The sequence below is a fragment of the Capsicum annuum genome, chromosome 1 (genome assembly GCF_002878395.1).
Source record: "Capsicum annuum cultivar UCD-10X-F1 chromosome 1, UCD10Xv1.1, whole genome shotgun sequence".
Lineage (NCBI taxonomy): Eukaryota > Viridiplantae > Streptophyta > Magnoliopsida > Solanales > Solanaceae > Capsicum > Capsicum annuum.
Window position 1 is genome coordinate 229,224,388 of NC_061111.1, and position 11,676 is coordinate 229,236,063.

Below are 11,676 nucleotides of genomic sequence, written 5' to 3' on the forward strand. Positions count from 1 at the left end.
ATTTTTCTTCGTATCGAATAGTTCAATTACTTTGGGACGAAGGGAGTAGCATTTAAGAAAAGTTGGAACCAGTAGGTGTAGCAGTAAGCAGTTGAAATCATTAAACTAACTAATTTATTGTCATAATAATGAGTGTATAATGACAAAGAAAGAGAAGTCACGTTTCCATTAATTGTAAAAGAGAGGGAAGAAGAACTAGACGGACCAAATTGATGATAACTAAATTAGAGTACAACTACAACCCATAAAATGAAGGGGAAAGAGAGAGTACAGGTTTAAGAAGTGTACCCATGATTTAACATGTATGAGTATCTGCAACGATCTCAAATTAATAGTATTTACATAAATGGATTTGAAAACAGAAAATAAATAGACTGGCGATCACATGTATAATGAACTTTTCAACATGTATAAAGGATTTGAGCGAAGTTATAGAGGTCCGCGGAATTGTAGGTCATAAATGAAACTACGGGTCCGCTCCTACGCCCAACTACCCAAGAACTAGGTAGGCATCGAACTAGCCTCTTTGCTCCACTTTGCCCAGTTGAGGACTGAAGGTACCCTGGGCTATCACGTTTGTGGCTGCAGAGGTAAAAGGACCTAGGTCTTGCGTTGGGATAAATATTGTAGTTAGTCGGTTAATAAGATAGGAGCCAAAAAATTGAAATAAAAATGACACTCCAAAGCAATCAAAAGGTCAAATGGTAAAAGCATAATGGTGAAGCAATTGATTCTTATACAAGCAAAAGGAAACCAACCAAATGCGCACTTTGACAGCGGCAACAAACACTAGCTCCTTCCTTGGCAGAAAACCCAGGAAACAACTAGCATCACACTGAACTGTGATGCAATTATCCAATATCCTCGGTAGAGCACCATTAAAGGTCCAAGATTTCGAGGATGTCAGCAATCAGCATCCACATTCTGCTTATGAACATTTGCAAAGACACAAAGCGTTGCAGGTGAATCCTAACAATCCCAACACTTGGTTCTAACTTCCAAAACCCATGACACAACTAATTAGACAAATTTCAACAATATCAAACAGGATAGAAACTATATGAAGACTAACAAAGAACAAAATTAACAGAGGACCAATCAACTACGGCATCAGATTCATCACATACAAGGAAACCCATGGTTAAATCAGTTTCCAAAGTCATTTTGAACCTTCAGGTTCACAAAAAGTAGTCTGGAGCTGAAAAACCATAGACCATCCAAAAACATGTACTATTCCAACGAAGTTACCTAGACAGGACATATACACATTTGGCATGATCGCCAAATGGTCTAAAAGCACCTACCAAACTAAGATACTAGTGATTATATATCATTCAAGCAATAGCAGCAACCCATGCTTGAAGAGAAACCATCAATTGTGACATGCTGGCAGCAGTTAAAGAGGTTTACTAGTGAGACTGTCAAATTCAGAATGTGCCTTCTTCGTGTCTGCTTGAATATCCATCAACTTAGACCTTAAACCATCAATTTCACGGTCCTTAACCACCTTTCTTGAGGTAGCCAGGGATAGCTTATCCTGTAATTCTGCTATTTGTTTATTGATCTCTTCAATTTCTCCATCAATACGTTCTTTGTCCATGTTATGAGCGATAATCTGACTATCAATATCTGCAACTTGGACTTCAAGCTTTTCCCGCTTATCTTTCATCAACAACAACTCCGTTATACGATCTCGCACAAGCTGCACATCAAATCCATGGGTTTCCAAGTCACTGAGAGTCTCCAAGATTTCCTGAAAGCTACTTCTAGGATCGTCAAAGTGCAGTCTAGAAGTCCTCTCTACTATGCTTAAAAAGGTAACCATATGACCTATAGCCATTCCTTCACGGGAACTCTCTTTACATTGTAGCAACGGATTGAAATGTGGCTTCTGAGGAATCCTCTTGAAAATATCCATGGCTTCAACTGTTGACCAAAGCAGTGTATTTTTCACAAATGGCAAGCTCTGGGTTGCAGTTTGAGTTGCTGGGGTCCCATTGACAGGAGTTTGCATGGGCATGTCTTGTTTCTCCCACATCTCAGCAGATTGCTTCGGACTACGTGCAGGTGAAATTCCTGGAGGAGAAACGTATCATCAAAAAACAGTCAGAACAGGAAGAAACTAATGAAAGGTCAGTAGCTTACTCAATCCATCAACAGAAGTAGGAGACTGTATTTCTTCAAACCACTTTGCAAGGGGTTGATCATCAAATCCGTTGAAGGGTATTTCAGCAAGAGCTTCCTCACATTCGGTTGCTATCTTGTTTGATTCAGCAGTTTTCACTGCAGAAGAGTCAACAGAACCTACAGAAGGCCAATGAGAAACTCAACAATGAGAAGTGAGCCTGTTGCTCTATCTGCATACAGCACATCCACCAAAGTGGTCAAAATCATGCACCAAATTGCCAACACCATCCCAAAAATTGCAACTACTACTACAGACGCCATTACTCACCTTGAGCTTGAGATTCAATATTTAAAGATTTTGCTTGTCGTTTTTCCCTCTTCACGTAATGCTTCTCATGCTGCTGGGACGAAGACTGAATTGCTTTTTCACTTGACATTTTTGTTGGGGTCATCTTCTTCGTCCTGCCTCTTTTTTTGCTGGGGCCTGCTGGAACCTCTAGTTGCTCCTTACCATCTTCATTAACCATAATTGCTAGCTCAACGGGATCTAAAATCTCATCTTTTGAATGATCTCCGCTTGGTTGCATATCTACAAAAGCAGAGCAGATAACCTTCAGGATAAAACTGAAAATCAAATTCCACCATCCAATTGAAAACCCAAGGAATCTGTGCTAATACCTTCTAGGGCATTAAGCAATTTCCTAGGTGGTCTTCCCCTTCTTTTTTTCTGACTACTGCCCTCTTCATCACCTAATTGTTTGTTCTCCTCCTATAGACAATGAATCGAGTTTAAACAACAATGTATGCCAAAGCACAAAAGCAAACAGAATAGTTTGCGGATATTATACCCTTTGAATCGGTATATTATAGCCTTTGAATCTCTTCTTACCTGTATACCCTCTACAGCAGCATCAATCTGCTTCTGATCTCCGATAGGCTCCAAAGATTCATTATTAATCTGACGCGTTCTTTTAGTCTTTGAGCTCCTAACTTTAGTACACTCCAACCCTATGATGACAGGAACATCAGTTTCTTTACGTGTAGAACGTTTTTGAGTAACGTCAGCAGCATTTTCTAGTGCAATATCCTTGTTACCTGTTGAGCAGCTCTAAAACTGTATTTAGATTTCAAAAGAACAAAAAAAAGATACCAAGTAAACAAATAATACCTGTTGTAGGAGATTTTAGGCGTCGCAACTTTTCAAGTGCCCCACCCTTCTTTTCTTCACCTAGTTCCTGGCATCTCTTCCTCTGCATATATTTGGATGAATGCAAACTAAGCTTTTTTTTCTTGTTCTTTTTGTTGTTGGATAAGATAGATGAATGGACTGAATATGAACTCTGATTGACGGAATTAGAACTCGAAGGAGCATATTGTATATAAAGAATTTTCTTTGACCTTTCACCACCCTAGACAAGCCAAACCTTAGAGGCGCAGCTCGGCTCGAAGGCAAAGTTCTTTGGATCCCCAAAATCCACAAGTAGCTCAGGCTCAAGTGAGATTTTCAAAGAGAGCACATGTCACAACTAAAGCAAGGACCCAAGAGATTACTTCTGAAAAGAGAGCAACCTAAGAATCAGCAACAAGAACCAAATACCCACTGTAGTTCTTCATTTGCCTATAAGTATTGTAAAGGATGAACAAATGGAAAATAGGAGAAGGGAGAAGAAACAACTTCAGCTCAGATTTGGATGAATGCAAACTAAGCTTTTTTTTCTTGTTCTTTTTTGTTGTTGGATAAGATAGATGAATGGACTGAATATGAACTCTGATTGACGGAATTAGAACTCGAAGGAGCATATTGTAAATAAAGAATTTTCTTTGACCTTTCACCACCGTAGACAAGCCAAACCTTAGAAGGCGCAGCTCAGCTCAAAGGCAAAGATCTTTGGATCCCCAAAATCCACAAGTAGCTCAGGCACAAGTGAGATTTTCAAAGAGAGCACATGTCACAACTAAAGCAAAGACCCAAGAGATTACTTCTGAAAAGAGAGCAACCTAAGAATCAGCAACAAGAACCAAATACCCACTGTAGTTCCTCATTTGCCTATAAGTATTGTAAAGGATGAACAAATGGAAAATAGGAGAAGGGAGAAGAAACAAATTCAGATCAGACCAAATCCATTGAAGTTGTAGACCCTCCAATGAGAGAACAGAGTAAAGCCATTGCAATCGCCCCGCCATAGAAAACTTCTGCTATGGTTAGCAATTAAAAGTTCTGTGTGGAGTCCAGGAACCTTTCTAGATTACACAATGGAGAATGCAGGTAGTTAAGCGCCCTTCAAATGGATGGAGTATGTAACAAGCAAACAAAGAAGAAGCAGTTCAACTTTCACCATTGAAGGAAAAGAGGAAGCAGGAGACTGAAGACAACCAATTAGGTAGGTTTTAAGTAAATGTTGAGACTTAATGGCTTTAGGCTGGTCAACAGACTTATTCCTTAAGATAGACGGTGGTAAAATAGTAAGCTCCTGTACTAACATTCAAGTAGTTAAACCAGTATGCTAATATAGTCAGGTAAGAAAGGAAAAGCAAAATTAAAAAAAAGACGAACAAATTGACCATTTACGTTCCCGTTATTGGCTCGCCTGATTAGTCGGGCTATCTCCACCCTGAAGGGTTATTGGCAAAGCCAGACCTAATTAGCTAACAAGTAGCCAGACTAACCTGACGCTTGCTTCCAATACTATTGACCCAATAGAGAGGGCGCTCTATTGGTACAAACAGGTCAGGTGAGACGCGATTCAACATCTTCACGCCACTACTAAAGTGGCATATTAGTTTATGCTTCAACGCTGCTGTAAATTCTACAAGAAACGCTTTGACAAACAATAGACATTCATTTAATACAATTTTATAAGAGATGATGTTGCACAGGACACAACTAGCTTTACTTTGTCCTTATAGCAACACCTCACATTCCTTTCTCTATCAATTTCAACACACGCGAACCAGAAAGGTAGCTGAAGGAGAAACAGATTGCTCCCACAGTCGCATGCATTTTTATTGATCAAAAAGTGCAAAAAAAAAAAAAGCAAGAAGTTTCATGGAGCTTGAAGCAAAATGCATGAAATGAAGAACACACTTCATTAAGTGCACAATTTATGGAAAAGATCAAAAAATACCATAAATAGAGGAATCTATTTAGTATTATAATAAGGAAATTTCAAATAAAATAAATAATCTTAGCATCCAATATAAAATTATGCTGACTATCAATCAAACCCCAAGTTGACATGCAAAAAAAGCACCATTATTTGACACGCACACTTCTCTGAAACACATGGCTTCACCCATGAAAGGTACCACCGCACTTCGCATCATTTAATTTCTTTAAGCAATGAAGTGATGGCTTTTAATAGCCCTGACTCAACATACACGCACACACATTATGCAAGAAAAGATCTGACTGAGAAATGGCTTACAGTTCTGTTCTGCCAAGAGCGGTTATGGGGTTGCTCATCGACAGCTACAGGTACTGAAATCTTCTTTTCAGCGTATTCAGATTTTGGGCTAGTATGACTAAAGGGACTCTTTGTACGGGGTTTTTTGGAAAGCTTTGAACTAAGATTACAAGCTTCAAGTGACATGTCTTTGGGCAGCTCTGCGGGATGTGGAGATGCAGAATCACAGCTGGGAAGGACATTTTGCAATGTCTCCTCCGGTGAAATCTCATCAGTTGAATGTGGCTCATTAAGATCCTCTATATACTTCACAGAACGTTGTGTTTTTTCCTCAGATGTCTCATTCATAATGCTTGATCCGTCAAGAGGAACATCCTTTTGTGAAATACTAGTGTCAGTGCAGTTATTGCTTCCATTAGTTTGACAATCTGAAGGAATTGGAAGGTCCTGAAAGTATAATCAGATGCACAATTAAGAAAGTCAAATAACTCAAGAATGAATTCGGCAAGATAAGGGCATAACAACTTATAAAACAAATACTAACACACAAACGAGATTAGATGAATATCCAATGACAGTAGAAGAAAGTCATTATTTGTCTTTTGTTATACATAAACTTTTTCAGAGGAAAAATTAAGCTAATTTGTACATCATCTCAAAGTCAATGCAACTCTGATGTTCACATACTGATACTGGGAATTAGCTTAATTTGCTACACTTGGGTGGTTTGTTACTTGGGAAAGTGGGAAACAACTGCAAACTAAAACTGGTGCTTTGCTATTTACAACTTACAGCAGCAAATGGATTATAAAAGGTCAGCAACAGAACACTTCCACCATTGTTATTTTGATATAAGTAAAACCACTACCGCCATTACGACCACCAGGAAAAAAGAACAAAATAGTAGTCTGATTCCATAAGAGTAACAAGACCTGAAAATCAAAGGAATTCAAATGGTCCATACCCGAGAGGTAGTAAACCACTGCCCATCTTTCCAATCCATATGAGGTCTCAAATCAGAGTCACTCAACTCCTTCTCCTTGTTTGTGTGCTTAAAAAAGACAATATACCTATTATCAGCAAGCTCTCTAGTGATGATACCACTCCACCAGGCAAGATCATAAAATGCATCCACTTTTTCCAGCAAATTGAATTTCTTCCTATTGATATGCGGTGGTAAAGGTCGGATATGGGAGGAATCAACTGTTACATTGTCAATACGCCCCTTTTTGTCGATTGTCCGATACCTCTCCACCAAAAAAGAGCCATTTTCACATTGTTCAACTACTTTTGAGGGAAACCAAGCATCACGGCGATCATCTTTATCAAAAGATACTTCCACATTCTTCCCCACACTAAACATGAGTGAGTCTGTTCTCTTTCGACAATTAGACATGACAAGATAAGAGGACAATTATAGAAATCAAGAATTCAAGCGGATAACAGCCTTACACAACAAAAGCTACAATCTTTAAGTAGAAATGAAAACTATACAGCAACAAATATGAATCTTTTTCTGGAAAATGTCCTCCTACATGACAAATCATTTGCAATGCTTTGTTACCTTGAAATGTGAAACATCTTATTTCTAAAAATAGGGAAAATAACTTTACTTCTTAAAAATGTTGCCAAAAACACAATATAGTAACTCAAATGTTACCAAAACACAACATAGTAACCAAAATGTTACCAAAAACACAATATAGTAACCCATTTAACACACCCACCCACCAAAAGACGATTTCTTAAAATCAAACATTTCCTCCAAAACACATGCAAAAAAAAAAAAAAAATTATCCCTACCCATAACACCCAAAAAACAACAACATCTAATAAAAATCACAAAACCCTAATATCAGTACGGATACGAAATGATAATACCTGCTTCCCGGGTAAGACCCAATTCCCTTTGACCCATTGTTTATGAAGTCTCAATTCAGACACACCAAATTCAAGTACGTCAGGCGGATTACTAAAAGTAACTTGATACCTATTATCTTCCAAAACCCTAGTTACAACCCCAGTCCACCAACCGTCCTTATAATTCGCATCAACAACGTCTTCTAACTCGTACCCCTCAATTAGTTCAACCGGTGGTACCGGCCTCACAAATGAAACGTTAACAAGTTCTCTCAATGGATCCGACCCATTTTCGTTAGCAACAATACTCTTGTATTCGACTAACACCTTATTCTTACAGAGACGGAGTACGGTGCCACCGAACCAAACGCCTTTGAATCCTTCTTCGTCGGAAGTAACTTCAACGGTAGAGCCTTTAGTGAGATGCTGTTGTTGTTGTTGTTGTTGAAGATGCTGCTGCTGCTGTTGTCTAGTTGTTCTAGTGCCACCACGCATTTTGTATTTTAGGGCTTTTGTCAAAATCCCAAAAGGGAATTCAAAGCCCTAGTATGTTTAATTCCCAATTTCCCCTTTTCTTTTTTTACCCCCTCTTTTTTGACGTCATATTTAATTTTTTCACGCTTTTTCTGAATTTTTAACATTTGCCGCCCACGGCGGGAAATGAATCACCACGGATTTTCGGCGATATCTTCTAGGGAAGTTTTCCTTGTATAGAAAAAAATTGAGGGATCTCTTATACTATATTGATTATTCCTCCATATTTACTTGTTTATAATAGTGGATTAAAAATAATTGTTAGACTTTATTTGTTTAATTTAAAATAAAAGTAAGGGCTTTGTGATTTTAGTTTATTTTATTTTTGTTATTAAATACGATTTATTTCTTTTCTTTGTTAGTTGTCAGAATAAGATTTTGTATAATCTTTAAGACTATAAATTTATTAAGAGTGTACTTTGAATCATATATTCCTTATTAATTTTTAATTTTTTATTGATTTACATGCTTCTTAATTATTATTATAGAATGAGTAAATGTTGAGATAAAGTTGAAAAATAATAATTAATTCTTTTTTGATTGTTTAAATTGACAAGTATTTAGAAACAACTACTTTTAGTATACATGACTAAAAAGGAACGAATTGAATATTTATTTTTAATAGTTAGGTAAATAATAATTATTATTCATATTTTTAAAAAAGATATGATGAGTCAAATAAAAACAAATAAAGTTGGATGGAGAAAGTAGTAAATACTCTCTCCATATATTTTACTTGTTTATTATTTCTCATAATCTGTTTTCCTTATTAAGAAGGATGGTGAACTCTCTTGTGTAGGGTAGGCATAAAATATCAAAAATTAAATTATCGAATCGAATTAAAAAAATTGGTAATTGGTATTCAGTAATTTGGTATTTGGGACGGTATTTGGGAGTAAAATTTTAAAATTACGGTATTTGGGTTCGGAATTGATAAAAAATATTACTACCGTTTAGTATTTGGTATTTCCCGAAATTCTAATTATAGTTAAGTGACCTATAGGCCACATACCTAGTCCACACTCCAAAAGTCACATACTTATGTGAATATTGCCCAAACAAACTTTGAATGGTTAAACACAGTCATAAAGTAGACTCTTAACTTTACACAACATATGACAACTTTTGAAGAAAATATCACGCTAAGACTGAAAATCGGGGTGTGGAAGGGAACAACAAAAAAAGAAGTCTTCATGATATGATACATAACACCATTGGTGGCTGCACTTGCCCAACTCTAATATTCCTAAAGTAGGTCGGAATATGGATTTAACTAAGGGTACTTGGTCAAGCTTTCTTAATCCTTGTGGTCATATGTCAACAGCGGATAGAAGCAAAACTCAGCATTTGGCAGACAACATAACATATATTACTCTCCATCACATTTATAAAAAGTAATATTATGACTTTACATCACATTTACATCCAGTTCGTTACATTCAGTTCGTGTTGCATCGAGTTTGATGTAAATGTTATTCGTGTTACATTCAGTTCTCCCCTTCTTGGAGCTGGATCAAACTACAATAACATAGGTTTTTAAGATGTTTCGTTAATTGAGTCACATGTATTAACGTGTAACAAGACCAAATAAATTAATTTTTTCTAGTGTAAAACTATGAATCCAGAGGTGTCAAACTACCAAACAAAATTGATTTTTTCTGAAAACGTTGGTTGGAAATCACCACTATTATCACCAAATAGGATCACTACAAGCATGTCCAACTTTAATATGGTAATACCGAATTTCGTACCGAATCAAAATTTAATTTATCGATTACCGAATTACCGAATCGAAGTTTAATTGTATGATATTTGGTATCTACTTTCAATTACCGATTATCAAATTACCGAACCCGAATTATGAAAATACCAAACCGAATACCGAATGTTCACCCCTACTCTTGTGTATATGATGATAAATAGTTCAAGTTTTAAATGTTAGAGAATCGTTTATCTAAATAAGTAGAGTGCATTTGATATAAAACAACTAATGCTTTAGCAATAATTTCTAGAATCTTTTTCCTTATAAAAGAATATTAAGAGTTTACTTTTGTGTGATGAAAAATAGATGCTAATTTTGAATGTTAAGAACTGATTTTCTAAGTAAGTACATTTATATATTTTGATAGAAGAGACTACTCTTTTAGCGATATTTCCTAGATTTTTTTTCCTTATAAAATATTGAGAGTTCACTTCTATGTGTGTTATTTCTATGCATAATGATAAATAGTTGATAAATTTCAAATATTGAAAATTGATTTTATAAATAAGTAGTTATGCTTGATAAAAGTGACTAGTACGTTGGCGATATTTCCTAGATTCTGTTTCATTATAAAACAAATGTTTTAGATCAAACTTTTGTTCATGATGATAATTAACTGATTACTTTTAAATGCCCAGAATTGATTTCATAAAATGGTACTCCCTCCGTCCCATTTTATCAGTTCTAAATTAGCTAAGTTGATGTCCTATTTTACTTGTCCCATTTTACTTATCAAGATAAGACAAACTTTTCTTTCTATGTTTTACCCTTTGCATTAATTACTTTTTCTTAAAATTAAAATGTAAACATCATTTAATAGAGATACTTTAGTAAACTATCCATATTATTTATTATTTTTGTTAATTGTTATGCCATCCCAATTTGGGACAAGTAAAATGGGACGGAGGAAGTAGCTATTTTGATAGAAGTAACTAATATTTTGACCATATTACCTAGAATTTATTTTTTTTATAAACACTTTTGTGCGTGCTTATGTATTGCTAATAAGTTTTAAATATGAAAAAAAGACAGTATTTTCCTCATGAACTTGTCCGCTCAACTTATTTTAGCACGTAAACTAAACTTTCATTTATTTACCCCTTAACATATTTAAAGTGTATTAAATACAACTCTAAAGATGTACCACTCTCATAACTGAGAGTGCATCACACGCGCCGACATATCAGCGCCACATCACTGTCACGTCGGAGCTATGCGAATAAACTATTTTTTAAATATTATATGTATATATATATAATAAATAAAAGAATATTCACCCACATTTCTATCTTCTTCATACTTAAAGTGCACATTGCAGATGGATTCTAGCGAGTTTGACGGCGGCGAAATTCGAGCACATTAGACATTCGGGCACAAAAAATATCAAACATTGACTTCTAAAAAAAAAGTTTAACATCAGACATGTGATGCAATGGCGGATTTCGATGGAGAAAAGTTTATTTATTTTATCAAAAGGTCCCTGATGGATTCCGGCGAGCTTGACGGCGGCGAACCAACATCAGGAGCAGCGCCAGCCTCCCGCAAGCACATCCCACCAAAAATCTCCAAAATCTACTGAGGCAATCATTATCAATTTGAGTTCAAACACAGCGCCGGCGGAGCCTCAAATCCAAAATTTCCAACAGAATTTAATGGGAAATCAACTCAGCAACATTAATTTATCAAAAGCTCCAAATGATTCACAAATTACAACGTACAATTACTTCAATCACATTGTGTTCTCTTCTTTCTCCATCTACCCCCAACTTTGCCGCTTGAAATTTCAAATTCCGCTAACCCATCAAACAAATTCATCCACTCTAGCAAACACCTAAAAAAATGTAAAAGAATATTCTTCTGATTAATGAAATTACTATTTCAAGATTGACAATTCTTGTTCGACACCTTTAAAAATTCTTAATTTTAAAGTCTTAAAAACTATGAAATTACTATTTTCTAAGTTAATACTAAAAATGTACAACTAATCAC

At 35.9% G+C, this 11,676-nt stretch overlaps 1 protein-coding gene across 6 annotated transcripts; it reads right to left on the minus strand.

The window, feature by feature from the left end:
* Positions 1–1,083: 1,083 nt before the first annotated feature.
* On the minus strand, positions 1,084–7,994 carry LOC107859059 (DUF724 domain-containing protein 6). 6 transcript variants are annotated; one of them, XM_047409384.1, is made up of 9 exons: positions 7,413–7,994; positions 6,496–6,902; positions 5,553–5,978; positions 3,296–3,377; positions 3,017–3,135; positions 2,806–2,896; positions 2,456–2,716; positions 2,146–2,304; positions 1,084–2,076 (listed from the first exon to the last, which is right to left on the minus strand). In XM_047409384.1, exons 1-9 carry the CDS (start codon positions 7,447–7,449, stop codon positions 1,397–1,399), a joined length of 2,262 nt encoding a protein of 753 aa, XP_047265340.1. In that variant the 5' UTR covers positions 7,450–7,994; the 3' UTR covers positions 1,084–1,396. The 6 variants fall into 6 exon arrangements, with proteins under 6 accessions (XP_047265340.1, XP_047265335.1, XP_047265328.1 ...); XM_047409379.1 differs by having other exon boundaries at positions 3,017–3,222; XM_047409372.1 differs by having other exon boundaries at positions 3,017–3,222; positions 6,496–6,909; positions 7,413–7,960.
* Positions 7,995–11,676: the final 3,682 nt, after the last annotated feature.

Excerpts from the sequence above, each read along its gene's own strand:
- LOC107859059 (XM_047409372.1), bottom strand. The coding sequence starts at position 7,886 with ATGCGTGGTGGCACTAGAACAACTAGACAACAGCAGCAGCAGCATCTT. Across the intron at positions 6,910-7,412 it reads GGGTCTTACCCGGGAAGCAG|AGAACAGACTCACTCATGTT; the intron begins GTATTATCATTT and ends AATTGTCGAAAG. Across the intron at positions 2,897-3,016 it reads CTGCTGTAGAGGGTATACAG|GAGGAGAACAAACAATTAGG; the intron begins GTAAGAAGAGAT and ends CATTGTCTATAG.